Genomic DNA, 22,653 nt, shown 5'->3' with positions numbered 1-22,653 from the left:
AGGATCCCTGGCTAAGGAACAGGGAGAAGTCCCTGCTTCAGTTTCTGCTTGGAAACCTTTATTTAGAACCTATGCCAGTTAATGAAAAGTTGGATGTAAAATAAAAATATGTTTGAATGTAGCTTTCTTTAATTTGTAGCAGGAATTTCTTAGCTAAGCCTCTAGTAACTGTATCAGCTACCTTGCTAAGTTACAGGGCTGTTAGAAATTCTTCTCTAAGGAGTTCCTGCGATGGTGCAGTTGGTTAAGAATCCAGCTGCAGCTGCTCAAGAATCCAGCTGCAACTGCTCAGGTTGCTCTGGAGGCGCTGGTTTGAACCCTGGCCTGGGAACTTCCATATGCTGCAGGTGCAGTCAGAAAAAAAATTCTGTTCTAAAAAATTTAAGCTGCTTAAAAATGTTTAATCTTTCTTTTAAAAAACATCAATTAGGGTGTGCTTTTGTTTCATGTAGATATTCCACAAAATCTCTTTCCTGGTATCATTTTCATAAATTGTCAGTTGATGTAATTACACATTGACTCCTTTTTGAAATTGCTGTGATTTGGGCCCTGGTGATGGGGAATTTATCACTGAGCCATACCTGAAACACCAACTGCAGTTTTTCTTTAATTTTCATTTCTCTATTTTTATAGCTCAGCTTTTTGAGAGGAGAAAAAATTCTCATTCTGAGACAAACGACTGCGGACTGGTGGTGGGGCGAGCGCGCCGGCTGCTGCGGGTACATCCCAGCCAACCACCTGGGGAAGCACCTGGAGGACTGGGACCCGGAGGACTCCTGGCAGGATGAGGAGTACTTCGGCAGCTATGGAACGCTGGTACTACTCCCCTGGCATCCCCCTGCCTCTCCGCGCCGTCCCCCCACCCCGCCACCTGCCACCCGCCACCCGCAGCCACCGCCATCCCCCGCCCCGCCGCCATCCCCCCAACCCCCTCTTCCAGCCCGCCCCCTCTGCCCTGCCACCTTCCCCCCCCAGAGCCTACTCCGCCCCGGCCCGGCCCACACTCCCGCCCCCTGCCCCCAGACTCTTGCTCCACCACCTCCTGCACCACCGCCCCCAAAACTGTCCCAGTGGAGCTGGGCTCTCTCTAGTTTTAAGATCTCCTTCTTTGGCTCACTTTTCTTATAATTCGATGACTGTTTTTCGTGTTATTTTTGGATTTTAGGATCTAACTTTAAAAATATTTTCTGGGCTTCTGTTCCTTTAGAGCGCCCAACGTTTTCTTCACTTAGCTGCTCAGCTCTGCAATCCAAATGCCCAAGCAGCAGTAAAAAAAAAAAAAAAAAAAAAAAAAAGCATCAGTGAGAGGGGCTGTGTTCCAATAAAACTTTGAGATGCTAGAATTGGAATTTCATATGTGGTTTTCATGTACTATATTCTTCTTTGATTGAAAACATTAAAAAATGTAAAAGCCATTGTTAGCTTGTAGGCCATACAGAAGCAGGTTCTGGGCTGGACTGTGCTGGGCCCTAGTTAGAGATACTGTCTGAGCAATGGAACTAGGACCTTTTCTCAGTTTTTAGAAAAAAGTAATAAATTTCACTTAAAAATACAGAAAAGTTATGTAAATCAACAATAATATCTGTAAATAACTAGCTTATTTGTTTTTTCAGTATGAATCGAGACCCAAATTCTTGTGGTCCAGACAACTCAGTTTATATTCTAAAATAGATAAAACAGATATTTGCATGACGAATGTGGCAAATGCAGTGTTGAGTAGAAGTCGTCAAAGAACACCTTACGTTTGACTCCATTACATAAAACTGCCAGGCGAGGCGAGGCCTTGTTCATGAGAGTGTATGTAAGTGGTGAGCTCCCAAGAGCAGTGCTGGCTGCCCTGAAACTTGGGCGGTGGCACAGGCCAGGCGGGGTGGGCAGGTCTGGGGCTGGCAGGCTCCGGGTGTGGCGCAGCGTGTTTGCCGTGTAACTGTGTTAGGGAAACTCTATAGGTACTTTTTCGTGTACTTTTTTGTAGATGTGTCATATTTCACAATTAAAAAGGTTAAAGAAAATGAAAAACTACCGATGCGTTAACATGGTTCGGCGTTTCCATCTGCTTGAAAAGACACAGGGAGACTCCAAGGCCCGTCTCCTCGCTTGGCTCCTGAGATTTCTTTCAGTAACTGTGTTCATGCTTCTTCCAAATCTAAGCTACGCCCGTTTTATCCTTTTAAATTTATAGAAAAAGCATAGTTCCACCTTGCTCTTACTCATGTGGTGTATCATTTTGAAGGTGTATTGTGTCGATTTTAAAAAGGACTGTATTTGCTTGTTCAGTGGCTTTTTGTCCTGACAAGCGGCGCCGCAGTGGATGTCCTCCTGCAGAAGTCCTGCTTAACCCTTTGCTAGCGCTCCCGCCGGGTAAATTCAGAGGACGTGTGTGTATGTGCGTGGGTGCGGCGTGCGTTTGCCTGTGCGCGTGCACATGTTTTGTAATTGAGTGGGTGGGTCCTGCCAGGCTGCGCCCCAGAGAGAAGTGCTGATTGTCCACCTTCCAACAGCGTGGAAATGTGTTCTTCAGCATCGCAAAGTGTCACAGAGAAGAAAGATCGCCAATCTTAAAGATGAAATATGTATTAGATTTTGATTTCCTTTTTTTTTAAAGTGAGATTGATCTTTTTCATATCTTATTGGCCCTTTGCCTTTCTTATTTTTTCTGGTAAACTTTCATATAATTTGCCCATTTTTCTTCTGATTTCTGTCAATTTATATGTTAGGCCATTTTCCTTGTATTTATTAGATGTACCACACTTACCATTTGCTGCTCTTTTCCCCCTGTGGTGCACGTTATCTTTTTATGGTCTAACGTTATCTTTTTCTTTGGAGCGTCTGGGTTTTTGTTCTATTTTCAAGACCTTCTTCACTCTGAGATTATAAATATCCATGCTTTCTTTCAGAACTTTTGTCATCAAGATTTTAGCAATGAAATATTTATTTTTGTGTGTTTGTGTGTGTGTGTCTTTTTTTTTTTTTTTTTTTGCTTTTTAGGGCTGCACTCTCAGCATATGGAGGTTCCCAGGCTAGGGGTCAAATCGGAGCTGTAGCTGCCAGCCTGCACCACAGCCACAGCAATGTCAGATCTGAGGTGCATCTGCGACCTACGCCACAGCTCACGGCAACACCAGATCCTTAACCCACTGAACGAGGCCAGGGATGGAACCTGCATCCTCATGGATGCTCGTCAGATTTGTTTCCACTGAGGCGTGATGGGAACTCCAGCAATGAAATATTTAAATCAATCTAGAATTTACTTTTTGTAAAGAATAGGTAGCATTTCAACTTAATTTCCCCACATTATCCAGCTGTCCTGCTTTTGGATAATCTTCCTTTCCAGCGAAATGTGAAATGCACATTTATCATATGACACATTTCTAGGGTCTGTTTTGGGCATCTCTGTTCTGTTTCACTGATCTGCTTAGTTCTCCTGCTCCAGGTACTTTTCATTATTGTAGTCTTTTAGCAACTGGACCAGCTAGGCCTCTAGAAGTTCTATTTTTTTTTAATTAAAATTTTTACTAAGCCTTTAATTTAAAAACTAGTGTCAGATAAACATTGAAATTATCAGTTTGATTTTCAATCAAGCTAATAGCTGAGGTCAAGCAAAGCCACTCACAGAAGATTCATGAAGAAATTGAAATAGAGCTGATTCTTGGTGCAATCAGTGTCCAATAGTTCTTCTGTTGTTTTTAGCATTTTCATTTGTCTGTTTTTTCGAAACTAATTTTATTATCATTTTGTTGTGCTCCCCCCACTCGGTTGGCATTTTGATATGTCGCATGGGAAGTGTGCATTATTACGGGGAAGTGACGTCTTTGTGATAACACACAGACTCTTCTCATCTCCGAAGTCTTGTGTTGTGTCTCAGGGTTTTAAGGTGTTGGTCATTCAAAGTTAGGTGCTTTTCTAGTCAAATCTGTTCCTAGATACTGTGTGTATTATTATAAATTGTTGGGTGGAGTGTTCTTTTAATGTCAGTTGGATTAAATTGGCTGATAGGCTTGTTCTCTTCTATGGCTTTTCTGATTTTCTGCCTATGTCAGTTACTGAGAGAATGGTGTTGGAGTCTCTTACTTTAATTGTGAGTTTGTCTATTGCTTTTTGCTTTGTGTATTTTGAAGCTCTGTTCTTAGTGCAAACACATTTAGAATTTTGTCCTTGTTCTGAAATGAATCCTGTGTCACTGTGACCTTGGAACACTCTTTGCTCTGAAGCGTCTGCAGCCACTCTGGCCTCTTCCCCGGCGCCTGCGCATCCTGCTTCTGACCCCCTGTCAGGGCGGACCCTGCAGGCGGGATAGCTGGGTCTCGACTTGGTCCACTCCCGTGGCCTCCCTTTGTCCCTCTCTGTGAGGCCCGTGCAGACCTCCTCTTGGTGCTGACACCGTCTGGGGGGCCTGGCGCCCGTCTCTCTCCATGCGGTGCTCTCTGTGGCTGGGTCTTCTGTGGATCGGGGTGAGGGGCTGGGTGCTGTGGGCACAGCCTTGCTGGCAGTGAGGCCCTGGCCGCCCTCAGTGGTTTCAGGAACTGCTGGAGGAGCTCTCTCTGCCTGCCCAGGTTGGCCCGATATCCATGGGGCGAGTCCTTAGATTTTGGTGTTTCTCCCCTGACACAGCTGGCGTCCCTACGCTCAGCCCCGGGGCCTGGCGGGGTTGCCGCCTCCCTCCAGCAAACAAGGAGGGGCTTATGTGTGAGGCCTCCTGGGCTCTGCCTGAGAGGGTCATGGGTCGGCCTGTGTGACGCCGCTAGCCTCTCCCAGGCTCATCTGCTCTCTCGGTGGGTCTTGGCCTGGTGGTGTCTGGTCGGGAATGTGGCAGTGACTCCCTTTCCGGGTGGGAACGGATCGTGACATCCGTGCCGCCTCTGCTTCTCTGCTCACCTGGCTCGGGGAGGTGCAACCCCTGAGTTCGTCCCCTCACTGTCTGCTCTTACTTGTCTCTTTCGGCGTATTGTGACCCTTTGACTTTTTAAACTCTTTGTTGCTCATGTTTTTAGGTGCGGGGTGGTGGGTCGAGGGCTTAGGTCAGGCTCTGATCCTCCATCTCAAGCCAGAGCTCAGCATGGCTCCAAGTACAGGCAGTTGCCCTTCCTTCCTGTGTCTGAACCCTAGAAACTCCACTTGGAGATGCTGGCAGACCAGCCTCGAACAACGAAGTACCACAGTGTCATCCTGCAGAATAAAGACTCCCTGCGAGACAAAGTGATTCTGGATGTTGGCTGTGGAACCGGGATCATCAGCCTCTTCTGTGCACACTACGCTCAGCCCAGAGCCGTGAGTTCCAGGCCGCGGCCCTTTGGCGGCTCTCGAGCTGGGTCTCGGTGAAGCGTCGGCCGTGTGCCGGTACCACGCGGGGAAATGGGTAGCATGTCCTTTTAGGCTGAGCCTGCCAGACGGCTCAGAGTGGAGTCGGACGGAAGAGAACATCCCAGCAGCTGCATCTGGTGGGGTGTTTCTGTGAACGGTTTATTTCACTTATGTCGGGAAACACGTGCATCCGTGTGTCTGGGCTGGGTCGCTTCTGTAGATGCTGTCTAGGCAGTGACCAGCTGGCAGGGACAGGGCGGACCACTCTCCGTGGCTCGTGCTGGGCCTCCAGTGGCCTTTGGGACACGTCCGTCTGGGCCGTGCAGAGGGGCAGCCTCTGGATGGCCCCTGACACCGGTGGATGAAGTTCCCAGCTTACAGGTGGGACTGCAGTGCAGTGACCACCTGAATCCATATCCTGCTGGAATTGAGGACCTTCTGAGAACCTGGATTTGTAATTGGCTGCATGTAGTCTAAAGGTCCAGCTTCTCAGTCGAGCGCCAAGACTCTCCTGTGTTGGTTACGGATTGTGTTGCTGTGTGTATGGGAGCCAGGCCCCTGGGCTTTACCCAGGGGGCCCCTGGAGGAGGCGGCCCATGGGCGTGCAGAGGCTTCTGTCCACCTGCAGCCCCAGGTCTGTGTTTTAGGCCGAAGGTGGAGTTAGAATTGGAGGCAGCTCCTGCCCAGGGCTCTGTCTGGTGGGGGCAGCACAGGGTAGCCCACTGCTTTCCTCTGTTGCCATCGTTCTCCCTGAGGCGGGAACTGACTCAGCCGAGGTGACCCGGGCTTGGGGAAGGTAGATGGCGGCCGCAGTGCGGGCTGGGCCATGCACCGATGGGGCTTCTGTCCTGCAGGTGTACGCAGTGGAGGCCAGTGAGATGGCCCAGCACACGGGGCAGCTGGTCGTGCAGAATGGCTTTGCCGACATCATCACTGTGTTCCAGCAGAAGGTGGAGGACGTGGTGCTGCCGGAGAAGGTGGACGTGCTGTGTCTGAGTGGATGGGGACCTGCCTGCTGGTAAGGAGCAGCGGGGCGAGTGCGGGTGGTCGGGGCAGCGGGGGCGGGGGAGTGCGGGTGGTCGGGGGCAGCGGGGCAGCGGGGCGAGTGCGGGTGGTCGGGGGCAGCGGGGGCAGCGGGGCAGCGGGGCGAGTGCGGGTGGTCGGGGGCAGCGGGGGCAGCGGGGCGAGTGCGGGTGGTCGGGGGCAGCGGGGGCAGCGGGGCGAGTGCGGGTGGTCGGGGGCGGGGGGGGGGGGGGGGGGGGGGGGGGGGGGGGGGGGGGGGGGGGGGGGGGGGGGGGGGGGGGGGGGGGGGGGGGGGGGGGGGGGGGGGGGGGGCAGCGGGGCAGCGGGGCGAGTGCGGGTGGTCGAGGGGCAGCGGGGCAGCGGGGCGAGTGCGGTGGTCGGGGCAGGGGGCAGCGGGGGGGCAGGCGGGGGCGAGTGCGGGTGGTCGGGGGCAGCGGGGCAGCGGGGCGAGTGCGGATGGTCGGGGCAGCGGGGCAGCGGGGGGGCAGCGGGGGCGGGGCGAGTGCGGTGGTCGGGGCAGCGGGGCAGCGGGGCGAGTGCGGTGGTCGGGGCAGCGGGGCAGCGGGGCGAGTGCGGGGGGGGGGGGGGGGGGGGGGGGGGGGGCAGCGGGGCGAGTGCGGGTGGTCGGGGGCAGCGGGGCAGCGGGGCGAGTGCGGGTGGTCGGGGCAGCGGGGAGCGGGGCGGGGGGGGGGGGGGGGGGGGGGGGGGGGGGGGGGCAGCGGGGCAGCGGGGCAGCGGGGGCGAGTGCGGATGGTCGAGGGCAGCGGGGCAGCGGGGCGAGTGCGGTGGTCGAGGGCAGCGGGGCAGCGGGGCGAGTGCGGTGGTCGGGGGCAGCGGAGGCAGCGGGGCGAGTGCGGGTGGTCGGGGGCAGCGGGGCAGCGGGGCGAGTGCGGGTGGTCGGGGGCAGCGGGGCAGCGGGGCGAGTGCGGGTGGTCGGGGGCAGCGGGGACTGCGGGGAGGCTGGTTTGGGGTCTGGCATCTTCATGAATCATGATTAATTTGGACTTTTTTCCTCCCACGATATATAATGGATTCCTGTGTGAACATTGGTTCAGTGTCTTAAATTTTTAACTGATTGGAAAAAAAGTGCTTTTATGAGAACTCTAAGTCAAAGTTAATGTGACGTTATGGCGGGGGATTTACATAAACTCTGTTCTCTTGGGAGCCTGCGAATGAATATCCAGTGCTCTGTGTGTGAGGCTGTTTTCTTAATGCCCCAGAGTCTTCCTTTCTTGTCCCAGCCTGGCCTCCCGCCCTCCTGCAGCTCCCTAGTTTGAGTATCTGTGACCCAGCCAGAGGCCCAGGCTCTCTGCCATCCTCCCCCATCTCACATGGCTGGGAGTGGAGAGTTTTCTGGCTCTGCCCACTCGCCCTGCACGCTGTTTCTGTGCTCCAAGGCGAGGGTGGGTGGGTGGAGGAGGGCCTGCAGGTCCACCTCTCTTTGAACCCTCGGCCCAGCCCCCTTTCTGGCTCAGCATCTTGGGGCCTAGGATGGTACAGTGAAACATCTCAGTCTGCAGTTTAGTCTGTAAGAGCCAGAAAAATGACATCTGGGTGAAGGCAAGGGGACCACCACCAGTGCTTCCAGCAAGAAATCCGTTTAAAGAGCAGGTGAGTGGCTTATATGAATAATGAGGATGTTACAGCTTCTTAGCGATTGCGGAGACTGAGGAAAATGACAGCAAATGACACTGAGCTTTTAGCCCTTTGTTTGGAGATCGAGTGTCAATAGAATCAACATCCAGAATATAATTTGGCTGTTAATAGCACCTATGGCTTCCTAAGATGACACATAGGAAAAAAGGGCCTAGCGAACCCTTCCGCCCGTAAGGTGGGCATCGACCTTTGGCCCTGGAACACCAGTGCACATCCAGCTGATGTTGCTGAGCACGGGGGGGCAGTGGGGACACAGCAGAGACTGTCCACTTGTCCAGTGTGGGGAGGGGAGGGGTCTAGGGAGCATGTGGGGACAGGGGAGGAGGGGGAGGGAGCGGAGAGGAGGAGGGGGCAGTAGCTCGGGTTCAGTATCCTTACCCTATGTCCCCAGAGCCCAGTGCCATGGGCAGGTGCTGGACCACATGTGTCCAGCGGGGAGACTGCACTCAGATGCTCTGTGTCCCTGGACTCTGTGTGAGTCAGGTGACTTGGAAGCAGTGGAGTGGAGGTCCTGGAGTGGGGGCCCCAGAACTGCAGGCTGGGGCAAGGCCCGCAGGGCAGGAGGAGGACAGCACGGGGACCCCTGGGGGAGGGGCCTTGGGGACACAGGAGAGGCCCCTAGGGACAGCCTGGCTGAGCAGGGCCACTGAGGAAAGGGCCAGGGGGACAGAAGGATGGGCTGGCAGGTCAGCTTTTTTTGTTTCTCTGTGTGTGTGTGTGTGTGAAGCAACTACAGGTAGGGAATTACTCAGCGTGAATTAAGAGTAAATTAATTCAGTGCTCAGACATACGTTGGTGCAGAGCCTGACGTGAATACACGTTGCTAAATGTAAACTTAAGATCATATTTTCATAAATTGGTGGAGTTTTCACTTCGTAGATCATTTCCAAATTTAAAAAATTCTGTTTTTAAGTTCTCTTGAAGCTCATTTCTTTCACATCTATTTTCACTTTTATTGCGGTATAGTTGGCAAAACTATAAGATACTTAAGTGTGCAAAGTGATGATTTGCTATCTGTATACATTGTCACTGAATTGGCCCTTGAGTTGGTTGGTGTGCCTATGACTTCACATTTGACCTTTTTTCTTTAAAGTGAGAACACCTAAGTTCTATTTTCTTAGCAAATTTCCGTTACGCCGTTATCGACCGTGGTCGCACGTGGCACAGTAGACCTCGTGCCTGAACGGCTGTGCCCCTTTGCAGCCTTCGCCATGTCCCTGGCCCCCTGTGCTGGCCCCTGGCCACCTCTACTGCTTCTAAGAGTTCAGCTTTTTTAATTTTAAAATTTTATTTATTTATTTATTCATGTGTCTTTTTAGGGCCACACCCATGGCATATGGAGGTTCCCAGGCTAGGGGTCGAATCGGAGCTACAGCTGCCGGCCTACACCACAGCCACAGCAACACAGGATCCAAGCCACATCTGCAACCTACACCACAGCTCATGGCAACACCGGATCCTTAACCCACCGAGCAAGGCCAGGGATCGAACCCACGTCCTCATGGATGCTAGTCGGGTTCGTTGCTGTTAAGCCACAGTGGGAACTCCCTGTTTTTAATTTTTTGAGGATCACAGTGGCACAGTTTACATTCCCACTACGGCGTCCGAAGATCCCTTTTTTCCATCCTCGCCAGCTTTTGTCACCACTTGTCTTTTGGTGTGAGGTGACGTCTCACTGTGGTTTTGAGTTGCATCTCCCTGATGATTAGCCACGTGCAGCACTTTTGGGTGTACCTGTTGGCCATTCGTATGTCTTCTTTGGAAACCTGTCTCCTCAGGGCTTTTGCTCAATGTAAATACGGTTGTCGTCATTTTTGCTGTTGAGTTGGATGAGTTCCTTGTGTATTTTGGATGGTAAGCCCTTATGAGATGGTTGACGGATAGCTTCTCCCTTCCTGTAGTGACCTTTTCGTTGGTTTCCTTTGCTATGCAGAAGCTTTTAGTTTTATGTCGTCCCTTTGTTTCTTTTTGCTTTTGTTGCCTTTGCTTTTAGGGCCGAATCCATAAAACCATTGGCAGTGTCTCAAGGAGCTTGCCCCTGTGGTTTCTTCTTGGAGTTTGATGTTTTTTGGTCTTGTGTACAAGTCCGAAACCCAATTTGAGTTGGTTTTTGTGTGTGGTGTGAGGGTCCAGTTGCATAATTATGCAAGTGGCTGTCAGGTTTCCCCAACACCGTTTTGGAGAGATTATTCTTTCCCCATTGTGTATTCTTGGCTTCTTTGTTGAAAATTCATTGACCTCATATGCATGGGGTAGTTTCTGGGCTCTCTGGTTCTGTTCCTTTGATCTGTGTGTCTGTTTTTATGCCAGTTCTATACTGTTTTGATTACTATGGTTTGGAATCAGAAAGTATGATGCCTCTAGCTCTGTTCTTTATCAAGATTGCTTTGGCTATTTGGGGTCTTTTTTGGTTCTATACAAATTTTGGATTGTTTTTTCTGTGAAAAATGCCACTGGAATTTTGATGGGATTGCATGTGTCTGTAGTTTGCTTTGGGTGGTACGGCCATGTAAACAATATGAATTCTTCCGATCCGTAAATATCTTACCATGTGTGTCGTCTTCTCTTTCATTAATGTCTTAGAGTTTTCAGTGTACGGATCTTTTCCTCCTTGGTTGAATTTATTTGTAGGTTTTATTCTTTTGGATGTAATTATAAATGGGATCATTAACTTCTCTTTCTGATCATTTTTTGTTGGTGCATAGAAATGCAACTGATTTTTGTAGATTGATTTTGTATCCTGCAACTTTACTGAACTTGTTCGTTAGTTCTCACGGTTTTTCGGTGGAGTCTTTAGGGTTTTCTGTGTACAACATTCATGTCATCTTCAAATGGAGACATGATTACTTCTTGCTATCCAATTTGGATGCCTCTTCTTTCTTTTTCTTGCCAAATAACTCTGCCAGTGCTATTCTCTAGTATTACGTTGAGTAAAAGTGGTGAGAGGGCAGGCATCCTTTTCTTGTTCCCGATCTTGGAGGAAAAACTTTCAGCTTTTCGCCGTCGAGTATGGTGTTAGCTCTGGGCTTATCATATATGGGCTTTATTATGTTGTTGTATGTTCCACCTATACCCAGTTTTTTGAGAGGTTTTATAGTGGAAGGTAGTTGAATTTTATCAAATGCTTTTTTTGCATATATTGAGATGATCATATCATATTTATTCTTGATTTTGCTAATGTGGCGTGTTACATGTACTGATTTGCTAAGCTGAACCATCTTTTCATCCCAGGTATAAATCCCACTTGATTATGGTGTATGACCCTTTATTTATTTATTTAATTTTATTTTTTATGGCTGCACCTGTGGCATATGAAAGTTCCTATGCTAGGGGTCGAATCAGAGCTGTAGCTGAGGTCTACGCACAGCCACAGCAACACCAGATCTGAGGAGCATCGGCGACTTATGCCGCAGGTTGTGGCAATGCCATATCTTAACCCCCTGAGTGAGGCCAGGGATCGAACCTTCTTCTTCCTGGACACTTTGTCGAGTTCTTGACCTGCTGGGCCACTACGGGAACACGGATCCTTTTAATGTATTTTTGATTTTGTTTGCTAATATTTTATTGAAGGTTTTCCAACTATTTTCATTAGGGATGTTGGCCAATAATTTTCTTGTCGTGTCCTTGTCTGGCTTAGGTATCAGGGTAATGCTGGCCTCTTAGAATGAGAAATATGTTTGGAAGAGTTCTCTTCTGTTTTGGGAAGAGTTTGAAAAGGTATGGTATTAATTCTTCTTTAAATTTTTGGTGGAATTTGTCAGTGAAGGAGTTTGGTCCTACACTTTTGTTTGTGGGAGGTTTTCTTTTCTCTCTCTTTTTTTTTGGCTGTGCCCACAGTATGTGGGAGTTCCCAGGCCAGGGACCGAACTTGTGCTCCAGCAGCTGCTGCAGTGACAACGCTGGATCCTTAACTCGCTGTGTCACAAGAGAACTCCTGTTGGGAGATTTTTGGTTACTGATTCAGTCTTCTACTAGTAATTGGTCTGTTCCGATTTCCTGGTTCTTCATGATTTATTCTTGGTGGGCTGTATGTTTCTAGGAATTTGTCCATTTCTTCTAGGTTATCTGATTTGGATGGCATATAATTATCCGTAGTGTCTCTTAACGATCATCTGTATTTGTGTGATATCAGTTATAATGTCTCCTCTTTCATTTATAATTTTATGTATTTCAGTCTTCTTTTTTTCTTGAGATGTCTAGCTAAAGATTTGTCTGCTTATCTTCTAAAAAAACCTAGCTCTTAGTTTCATTAATCTTTTCTATTGTCTTGTTAGTCTCTAACTCATTTATTTTCACTCTGATCTTTTATTTCATTTCTTTTGCTAACTTTGGGCTAGTTTGTTCTTCTGGTTCCTTGAGGTGCAAAGTTAGATTGTTCATTTAAAATCTTTGTTTTTTCTTAACATAGGCGTTATTGCTGTACAGCTTCTCTCAGCACTGCCTTTGCTGCATTCTCTAAGTTTTGCTGTGCTGTGTTTCCATTTTTGTTTCTCAAGATATTTTTTGATTCTTCTTTGACCCATTGGTTGTTCAGGAGCACGTTGTTTAATCTCCATGTATTTGTGGTTTTTTACTTTTCTTCTCATAATTGACTAATAGTTTCATACCACTGAGGTGAGAAGAGGTGCTTTCAGGGATTTCAGTCCTCTTAAATTTTTGTCTTTTTTTTTTTGCTATTTCTTGGGCCGCTCCCGAGGCATATGGAGGTTCCCAGGCTAGGGGTTGAATCGGAGCTGTAGCCACCGGCCTACGCCAGAGCCACAGCAACGCGGATCCAAGCCGCGTCTGCAACCTACACCACAGCTCACGGCAACGCTGGATCGTTAACCCACTGAGCAAGGGCAGGGACCAAACCCGCAACCTCATGGTTCCTCGTCGGATTCGTTAACCACTGCGCCACGACGGGAACTCCAGTCCTCTTAAATTTATCAAGATGGTTTGTGGCCTAATGTATGATCCATTCTGAAGGATGTTCCGCGTGCTTGAGAAACGTGTTCTCTGCTGCTGCTGCCTGGGTGTTGTCTGTAGGTCTGTCAGTCTTTCAGGTCTAATGTAGTTTAAGTCCAGTGTTACCTTATGATTTTCTTAGGATTTTCTGTTGAAAATGGTTGGAAATGGGGTGTTGGAGCCCCTGGCAGTTTTTATATTGCTATCTATTTCTCCCTTCAACTCTCTTGATATTGTCTGCATATATTTAGGTGTTCTGCCTTTTGAGGTTTTAATTGACCATTTTATAAAATGACTCCATTTTCTTTCCTTTCTTAGTATATCGGTTATACTTGTTCTTTATTGCTTTTTTAAGATGGTGGCCCTACAGTTTCCAGTACATGTTTATCGCTGTTTCAGGTCTGTTCTCATCTGGCACCGTGGCGCTTCCTGGGAAGTACGGGTACTTTATGATGACAGAGTAACTGTGATTTCTCCCTCTTGCCCCTTGCATCATCATTTTCATTCGTCTTATTGTACGTAAGCCTGGATGTCATACATAATCACACATGGCCACATGCCGTGTTGCTATTACTTTGAACAAATTATTAGAGTAACTAAGAATAGGAAAAATAAAAGTTTTAATTTCATCTTCATTTATTTCTTTTTCAGGGCTTTTTCTTTCTTTTTCTGTATCAAGATAATCAGATTTCACAGTTGAGACAATTCGAAATTAACTCACTATAGCCCCCAAACTGTTTACTGGCGATTTAGAGACTCTTAAGAAGCCAAATGGAACAAAAACATTTTGTAGGTTTGCATATACCTCTGTCAGTTAGAGAATGAAAATGATTCTTGAAAAGTTAAGGTAGCCGCAAGCTTCAGGCAGTGGGGTTACAACACGATGAGCAGGCCATTTAGTAAGTCAGGGTTTGGTGTTGGTTTTTTTTTGGTCTTTTTGCCTTTTCTAAGGCTGCTCTCAAGGCATATGGAGGCTCCCAGGCTAGGGGTCTAATTGAAGCTGTAGCCGCCAGCCTATACCACAGCCAAAGCCACAGCAGGATCTGAGCCACGTATGCGACCTACACCACAGCTCACAGTAACACCGGATCCTTAACCCACGGAGCGAGGCCAGGGATCGAACCCCCAACCTCATGGTTCCTAGTTGGATTCGTTAACCACTGAGCCACAACAGGAACTCCCTTTTTTTGCTCCTTAAAATATGAGTCCTCTCTTGTTCCAAACAATTTTTACTAAAACCTAAAATAAGAATAAACCACATAAGGACTAATATTCTCTTGAGATGATCCTGATTTTACAGCCTCTCAGCGAAAAAGCAGAACTTGCTGGAGGTTAATGGAGGTGGCACTAAAGATAGAACAACTTCGTGCCTACTGCTATTTACCCACGGCCTTTGAGGGCCTTTACAATCCATCACGTTAACAAGGAGTTGATTTCAAACTACTGCCTGTATAGACCAATTTCTATGTAATTTCATATAACTTTTTAAATTTTTTATTTAAAAATTTTAAATTACAGTTGATTTACAACATTTTTAAAATAAAACTATTTGTAAAAGCTCAAAGATGTTCAAGTTCCGTTGCTGGAATCCACAGATAACAGTTCATCAGAACTGCCTAAAGCATCCTTTGATGTCCTTTGCCCCAGTGCTCCTTTCAGATCACAACAAAACAATTGGCAGAGGTTCCCCCAGGTCCAGGTGTCACATGTTCCTTAGGCTCTATCTCATCAAGAAGGCAGGCTACACGTTTATTAACTGTCTTTCCCATCCACTGACGAAACGATTTGAAAAATTACTTCCTGACTGATGTCTTACAAAGCAATGTGCCAGCCGCAAATAATCATAGTAGTGCAAGGTGCTGGAAATGTAGACACTGGCCTTTCTGCTCAGGTTTTATACTTTGGGAGAAGCAGGTTCCCTCCCCGTGTCTTTGACATGACTGGTTCTGCCCATCAAATAGAATTCTTTGTTGGGAACAAGATTACAAAATCAGCAAGGTGGTTGGACATGGCATGAAAAGCTGAAATTGCAGCTATATCCCAGGCATCTTCTTGGCTGAAGCCATGTGCCTTGCGCTTTTTGAAATGGTCATCCGTGATGTCACCAGCTCGGGAAATAGGGCCAACGCCAGCACTGCCTTTTCCCGGGCAGGGAGGTCACACTTTCTCTGGCTCACACGGACCTGTTTCCTTGTTGCAAATGGCACTGTCATAAGCAGAGAAGGCTCTGAATTCCAATGGCCTGGTGAGACAACACTGTAAATGCAACTGGTAAAAATCCTGTCCGTGGCCACACTGCTTCGCGGTGGCGAAGCACCGACACAGTGACCGGCAGTCAGGGCTTTCCTTTCTTTATGTAGATGTGCGTTTCTGAGGTACAAGCAGACCTCAGAGATACTGCGAGTTCAGTTCCCGAGCACCACAACAAAGCCAATATTGCAGTAAAGGGAGTCACGTGAAAATGTGTTTTCAGCGCACACGAAAGTTATGTCCCCGGGAGGTGTGCGGCAGCAGGATGTCTAAAATAGCCGTGCTGGCAAGGTGTTTTTCCCCGGCAGCTTCTTCCAGGACTTTAACTTTTGAGTTTCTGTGGTTTGAAAATGACACGCCCAGGTGTACTTTTTTCTTTTGTCTTGCTTGGTGTGCCCACAGTCCTGGCCGTGTGGTTGGTGGTAGAGATTAATTTGGGGAGATTCTCCATCATTGTGCTTTGAATAGTTCTTCTGGTCCCGGCTCTCATTCTTCTCCTGGCACCGCCGTTCTGTCTGTTACAGCTTCCGTAGTTGTCCTACAGTGTTTTGTTCCAGTTTCTTGGCCGTGTTCTCTCTGCTGTTCAGCTTTGGGGGCTCCCCTTGTCATTTCCTCAAGCTCAGAGGCCTGAGGCTCAGTTGTTTCCTGTCTCCTAATAAGCCCATCAAAGGCATCCTTCATTTCTGTTGCATTGTTTTTGATCTTGAGCAGTTATTTTTGCTTTTTTTTTCTAAGAATTTTCATCTCTGCTCACATTGCCCATCTCTTCTTGCGTGCTGTCCACTTTATCCGTTAGAGCCCGAAGCATATTAAGCATAGTCATTAAATTCCCAGTCGGATGATTCCAACACTCCTGCCGTGTCTGAGCCTGTGTCTGAGGCTTGGTGTGTCTCTTAAAGTGGGTCATTTGCCTTTTAGTATGTCTTGTAGTCTTTTTCCTGGCATCCGGGCATGCTGTGTCGATAAGGAGCTGTGTAAACAGGCCTTTCGTGACACGGTGGCGTGCGTGGGGAGAGGCGTGCTCTGTGGTCCTCCAGGGGGCTCGGTGTTGGCGAGCCTGTGCCTCCAGACGATGAACTTACAAGTGCATCTCATTTCTTCCCCCCTTTAGGGGGGACAGCACAGCTTGGAGGGGGCTCAAGTTGGCTATTTCTCTTTCCCAGCTGGTAGGCTCTGGTTAACTAGTTTCTCTTGAGGGCAGACCCTGTTTAGAACAGAATACTCTGGTGTCTTTCAAATGGTTCCGTTTGAACCTTTCCAGAATCACAAGGGGTCTCTTCTCTGCTGTTTACTGGGGGCTCCCTCTGACGGAGCCCTTCTCGAGTTGCTGACTCACGGGCTTGCCCAGCACCCGGTCCGCTACGCTCCTCTTGCCCCCCGACCCTGGATCCAGGGGAGGTTTCTGCTCCAGCAAGTCCTGATTCTCTGTGCGGATCTCCCTGACCTGCGACGGGCCGCCTCCGGCAACCCCACTGGGGGTCGGGAGGAGCCTAAGCGGAAAAGGCAGCGAATACACCTCAGTGATGAACAGGACGGCGCAGCCTCGCCTGCCTCGGACGTGCCCAGACGGCTCACAGAACCCCCCTCTGCGCAAAATCCCAGCGCAGAGCCTCTTTGGTGACAACTCCTTCTGCCCGGCCGCTCTGGAGCGTCCGAAGGCCGCTGGGGGCCGCGCAGACGCGGCCTCGGGCACCACGTCTCGGTGTGTTTCCCTCCCCAGTTCGAGTTCATGATCGAGTCCATCCTCTACGCCCGCGACGCGTGGCTGAAGGACGGCGGGGTCATCTGGCCGACGACTGCCGCGCTGCACCTGGTGCCCTGCAGCGCCGACAGGGACTACCGCAGCAAGGTCCTCTTCTGGGACAACGCCTACGAGTTCGACCTCAGCGCCCTCAAGTGAGTCCGGCGGGGGACGGCGGGTCTCTGCGCGCGGGGCCTGTTTGGGCCGGAACCTCACCTCCGGCGCTTACAGGACTAAGAACCGCGCACGTGGCCTTATGGGTCTTTGAACTGATAGCAGATGTGGTGGCAGCTGAGAGGCCGCATTTATAAGACCCCAACTATGGTTGGGAAAAACAGACGTGTAGGCCGTGAAAACAATAGACGTTCCCACTAAGAGCCATGCATTTTTAATAAGGGTCAGAAAAGTGTTAGTGAAGTCATTCCTGGCATTTTGCAAAAAACCACAATGCTCCTGGCTTTTAACATATGGACATACTTGTGGTGGGGCTTCAGGTTTTAACAAAATTATTTCCTCACAAGAGCACATTTCTCACGCGCCTCTTCTGAGAAGGATGGCGGCATTTGCAGGGTCCTCCCCCTGCCAGGGCCCTGGGAATCAGGGAGGGGCCCCCTGTTACCAGAAATGGCAAGAAATTTCTGTTCCATGAGTCTGGACGCCTGCCAGATGCCCAGGTGGGGAGTTGGTAGCAAGATGGCTGCCTCTGGGCTGTTTTATTTTTTATTTAAAAAACCTCAAAGAACATAGAGGTGTGGAATCCTCCCTAGTTAATGTATTGAATCATTGCATTTTTTTTTTTTTTGTCTTTTTGTCTTTTGTTGTTGTTGTTGTTGTTGTTGCTATTTCTTGGGCCGCTCCCGCGGCATATGGAGGTTCCCAGGCTAGGGGTTGAATCGGAGCTGTAGCCACCGGCCTACGCCAGAGCCACAGCAACGCGGGATCCGAGCCGCGTCTGCAACCTACACCACAGCTCACGGCAACGCCGGATCGTCAACCCACTGAGCAAGGGCAGGGACCGAACCCGCAACCTCATGGTTCCTCGTCGGATTCGTTAACCACTGCGCCACGACGGGAACTCTGAATCATTGCATGCTCATCCCAAATCCCAGAGGGACTGGAGGGCGAGGCCTCTGACAGAATGGTTCTGTAGACAGATGTGTAGGAAGGGCCGGGAAGGTTTTGCAAAGAGCAAGGGGGGGTTCTCATGCTGCCCAGTGTTGGCATCTTGATAAAGTGACAAGGAAAGACAGGAGCAGAACGGACAGGAGGCCCTGAGTGGAGTTTGCATGTCTGGAGACGAGGCTGCCGGTTTTCCTGGGACAGGTGGGCCTCCTTGGCCCTGCCTCTCACCCCCAGGGCCGCAGACGGTGAGTCGGGGTTCCTGCTGCACAGGACGCGGGCAGCGTAGACTGAGATGCGGGTCAGTGACCTTGAACAGTTACGTTGCCTTTTCCCCCAGATCTTTAGCAATTAAGGAGTTTTTCTCGAAGCCCAAATACAACCACATTTTGAAACCAGAAGACTGTCTTTCTGAGCCGTGCACCATATTGCAGCTGGACATGAGAACAGTGCAGATTGCGGATCTCGAGGTGAGAAGAGATGGCCCTTCCTTCCTTTGTCAAGTAATCGCTCTTCAAGTAAATGAGTTCAACTTTTGCTATTGATTTTCCCAGTCTTTTTTTAATATTCTATTCTGATTTTGCTTCTTGTATTTTTACGTTATTTTCTTTGTAGTTAAGGTCCTTAACATCTTCAGTTATTTTTAGATTTATGTTTAATGTTCTTTGAATCTTAACATTCAAATAAATTATATGTTTCATCATGGAATTTGAATTAAAATTTTTTTCTAAGTTTTTTTAGCTCCCATTGACGGCAAGATTCTTAAAAATTCTTTCACTTACCTCCTGTTGCCACAAGGTGGCGCCTGTGGATTCAGGACGGCCCCATTTAAAGGCTGCTCTGAGATAGAGGAGGCCTCTTTCTGGAACTTAGATGGGCTGAAGCACGTGCAGACGGAACTTTCTAGGCTTTAGGTAGTCTGGGGGTCGTAGAGACTCAGCCTGGAGCTTTCTATTTGTGTAAGGAGTTGAGAAGACAGAGTATTCCGCTTGAGTTTGGGGACCGAAAATTAGGCAAATGAGACCCAAATTGCTCAAAACCCTTTCGACCATCGGAGGCAAGTTTTTTGGTTTGCTTTTTTCCCTGGAAAAATACGGGTTTTAGTGCGTTCAGCTAAACTAGCAAGTCGCGGACTGCGTCACAGCCACCAAAGCCGACCTGGGGGAGTGCTCCGCTGTGGGGTCCCGGGGCGCACCCCCTTCTCATGCCTTTGCTTGAACGCAGACCATGAAGGGCGATCTGTGCTTTGACATCAAGAAGGCAGGCACCCTGCATGGATTCACGGCCTGGTTCAGTGTCCAGTTTCAGAACCTGGAAGAGGACGAGCCGCAGCTGGTGCTGAGCACGGGACCGCTACACCCGTGAGTGTGTCCTCCAGGCGCAGAGGGCCTGGTGGAGTCACCAAGTTAGAGCTCAGTGACCTGGGAAGGTGACCCCCAAGTCCCTCCAGACCTGGCCGAGCCCTGGGCGGCGTGGCGGGTGCGGGGCGCTGGGGCAGGGCTGCGTGGAGGCGCGTCCCCGGCCCGGGCCCCGCCCTGCGCCCTGGATCTGCTTCCTGGGACGGGGCTGGGGAGGGGGTGGTCCGGCTCCACCCGCCCTCCGAGGCCCTAAAGCCTGCTTCGCCGTCTAACACAGAAGCAGTGGAGCCGTCAGCAGAGTCCCAGGGGCTTATGCTCCGGCTTTGGGGAAGGCAGATGTTTCCTGAGACGCAGTTTTGGTGCCGTGATATCTCACGGCTGCACACTCGCTCCTGGGGTGCTCACGTTGTCCGCCGTGGTGCCGGACGCAGCCCCCGGCGGGCGCTGCCTTCATTTGGGGGCTTCCCCTGCCCCTTCCGGGAACTGCCCCGATGCTCCACTGCGCCGTGTGGCCCAGGGAGGGTCGCAGACGCCCCTTGGCCTTGGGCTGTGCATCCCCAGCATCCTTTGTGGAAGTTGAGCAGGAGGAGGAGCTGACTGACCGAGCGGCCTTTGGGGGGCAGGGAGGGGGTCTCGGCCAGGCCTCCTTCCAGGGCAGAGCAGGTTTGCAGGTACGTGCATCCCCGCAAGGAGGCACTTTGGGAACCACTCTAAGCTGTATGTGCCTGGCATTTCCCACTGAGGCGCCTGCCGGCAGTGGGGACTGGGTGGAGCGTGGACCTGGAGGGAGACCCCCACCCTGGCTGAGGGTGTTGCTCAGAGTCAGGGAGATGTCACATGAGGCGGGAGAGGCAGCCAGAACCTTGCTTCTGGGTGTGACCTGGGCCACACCAGCCTCAGGCATCAGATCCACAGAACTTACAGGATGGGGGTGGGGTGGGGTGGGGAGCTGCTCCCTGCAGATGCTGCAGTTTTCTTGCTCACACTCAACCAAACTTTCACAGAAATAACAACTCTTTTTTTTTTTTTTTTTTTGGTCTTTTTGCTATTTCTTTGGGCCGCTCCCATGGCATATGGAGGTTCCCAGGCTAGGGGTCTAATCGGAGCTGTAGCCACCGGCCTATGCCAGAGCCACAGCAACGCGGGATCCGAGCCGCATCTGCAACCTACACCACAGCTCACGGCAACGCCGGATCATTAACCCACTGAGCAAGGGCAGGGACCGATCCCGCAACCTCATGGTTCCTAGTCGGATTTGTTAACCACTGCGCCACGACGGGAACTCCAGAAATAACAACTCTTTTTGGACACGATTTTATTAGTGTATGTCTCTCTTTAACCATAGAAGCTAGGGCTGTGGGCATCAGCAGCTTAGAGAGGGGGCTTTTGGGGGGCACTGTTATGCCAGCTTTGGAGGCTGTGTTGCCCCAAGAGGGGCCAGGGAAGAGGTGCCCCCAGGGACCCACTGTCTGGGCACCCGCGCCCAGTGTCCAATGAAGCTGTCTGATCTCAGGGCAGGGATGCATCTGTCCTGATGGGCTCCCAGGGGGCAGGCTAGGGTGACACCATGCCTCTGTCTTGCAGCACCACCCACTGGAAGCAGGTGCTGTTTATGATGGACGAGCCCGTCCCTGTCCAGGCGGGAGATGTGGTCACCGGCACGGTCGTGCTGCAGAGAAACCCAGTGTGGAGACGGCACATGTCCGTCACCCTGAGCTGGTCTGTCACTTCGAGACAAGACCCTGCATCACAGAAGGTGAGATACTGAGCGGTGGAGTCATGTGCTGTGGTGCTGGTCCTGGAGGTGGCGGTCTCTGGTGATGACAGTGGCAGACACCTGTTCCCACCCTGCCAGACCCCATGGCCAGACCTTGTCTGCGTCATTTTCTTACTTATTACAGGATGGGAGGAGGAGGCAGGGAGGTGGGACGTTTGCTCTGGGCTGCGGCCAGTCAGTGAGAGTAGAGACCAGACAGGCCCAGGGCCACCTGTCGGTCGGTGTGTCCAGGAGACCCCTGGGAGCAGAGGGGCCTCGGGCCAGGTTCTTGGAGCCTCCCAAGGGCTGTGGTGCCTCGTGGGCCATGTGGCCGTGGGTTCAGTCGGTTCTGGCTGTGGCAGCAGTTTGAGGGCTTAAGTGAGTATGTGGCCGGGCGGCGTCTCCCGGCTCAGGCCTCCCAGAGGCCCCTGAAAATCCTCGTCTTCAGGGTTAATGGAGAGAGAAGAAAATAAAGTGGTTTCTTCTTTTGTAGCGCCTCTTCTGTGCTTTGCTTTCTGCTAATTGTATGCTAAAAGTTTGAATGTCTGCCATTAAAAGTTTGCACCTGAATGCCAGACTCTTGTCATTAAAGTATTATTAGGAAATACTGTATGTTAATCAAACTGCAGTGGTCTCTTACCTGATTGGTGTGTTTTCTTTGTCTTTTTCAGGTTGGGGAAAAAGTCTTTCCCATCTGGAGATGACCAGCAAAGCTGTTTGGGACACAGTGTCATGTCTTGGAGGGATGGACGTGACTCGCTGGAGTTGCACCTGGATGGGCACGCGTGTCCTGTGAAAGCCTTGGACCCAAGTTCACCTGGACGGGGTGTGGGCTTGGTGCCGCGCACTGGGCCCTGTAGAACTGCCCCTGCCATTGTCACTGTCCTCCTGTCCTTAGAACTGGGCTGGGTCTCCAGGTGTCCCTGGTGGGTAGTTGGTGGCATGGTGTCCCTAAGCCAGGTCTAGTTCTAAGCTTGTAGGACACACACGTCAACCCTGTGCTCCTGTGAAGGTGGCTGTCATGCGTCCTGTGTTCGTGTGTCCTTCCTGCCCTCGGCCCATCACTCAGCTCGCCAGACGTGGGGTCAGGCAGAGCCTGGGAGCCGCAGGCGCGATGCATGTGATGGGGCTGCATGGGGTCATGCAGGGGTAGCGACGTCTTCCAGGTAAATTATGTGTTGGCAGATAGTATATGTTCAATAAATATTTTTTAATAAATGAACGTTGGGGGTGTATCTTGCTTTCTATGTATATACATTATTTTTCAAAAGCATGGATCATACTGTGTCCGTTGCCCTGTAACCTTTCCCATTGAATATTATGGAGAAACTTTAATGCCAGTGGGTGTGCATCTGCGTTATTTGGTGTGTGTGGTTTTGGTTTTTGGCTAACTTCTTATGGAAATACAATTTTTACCCCCCATACTGCACGGTCATGAGTGTACAAAGAATGAAGTTCTGCACGGTGGACGCCCCTGTAACCAGCGCCCTGGTGGCCCCCCA

General features: G+C 50.3%; 1 protein-coding gene across 1 annotated transcript in view; it reads left to right on the top strand.

Annotated features, from left to right (window-relative positions):
* The window catches only part of PRMT2 (protein arginine methyltransferase 2), a 30,476-nt gene extending 8,103 nt beyond the window's left edge, over positions 1–22,373 (top strand). The window contains 9 exon segments of the mRNA XM_021082496.1: positions 634–816; positions 5,107–5,268; positions 6,156–6,285; positions 6,288–6,319; positions 16,898–17,073; positions 18,378–18,507; positions 19,262–19,398; positions 20,980–21,151; positions 21,823–22,373. Coding sequence (XP_020938155.1) covers positions 634–816; positions 5,107–5,268; positions 6,156–6,285; positions 6,288–6,319; positions 16,898–17,073; positions 18,378–18,507; positions 19,262–19,398; positions 20,980–21,151; positions 21,823–21,855 — 1,155 coding nt within the window. The 3' untranslated portion in view covers positions 21,856–22,373.
* Positions 22,374–22,653: the final 280 nt, after the last annotated feature.

The sequence above is a fragment of the Sus scrofa genome, unplaced genomic scaffold, assembly GCF_000003025.6.
Source record: "Sus scrofa isolate TJ Tabasco breed Duroc unplaced genomic scaffold, Sscrofa11.1 Contig944, whole genome shotgun sequence".
Taxonomy (NCBI): domain Eukaryota; kingdom Metazoa; phylum Chordata; class Mammalia; order Artiodactyla; family Suidae; genus Sus; species Sus scrofa.
This window is presented reverse-complemented; position numbering and strand designations above follow the sequence as displayed.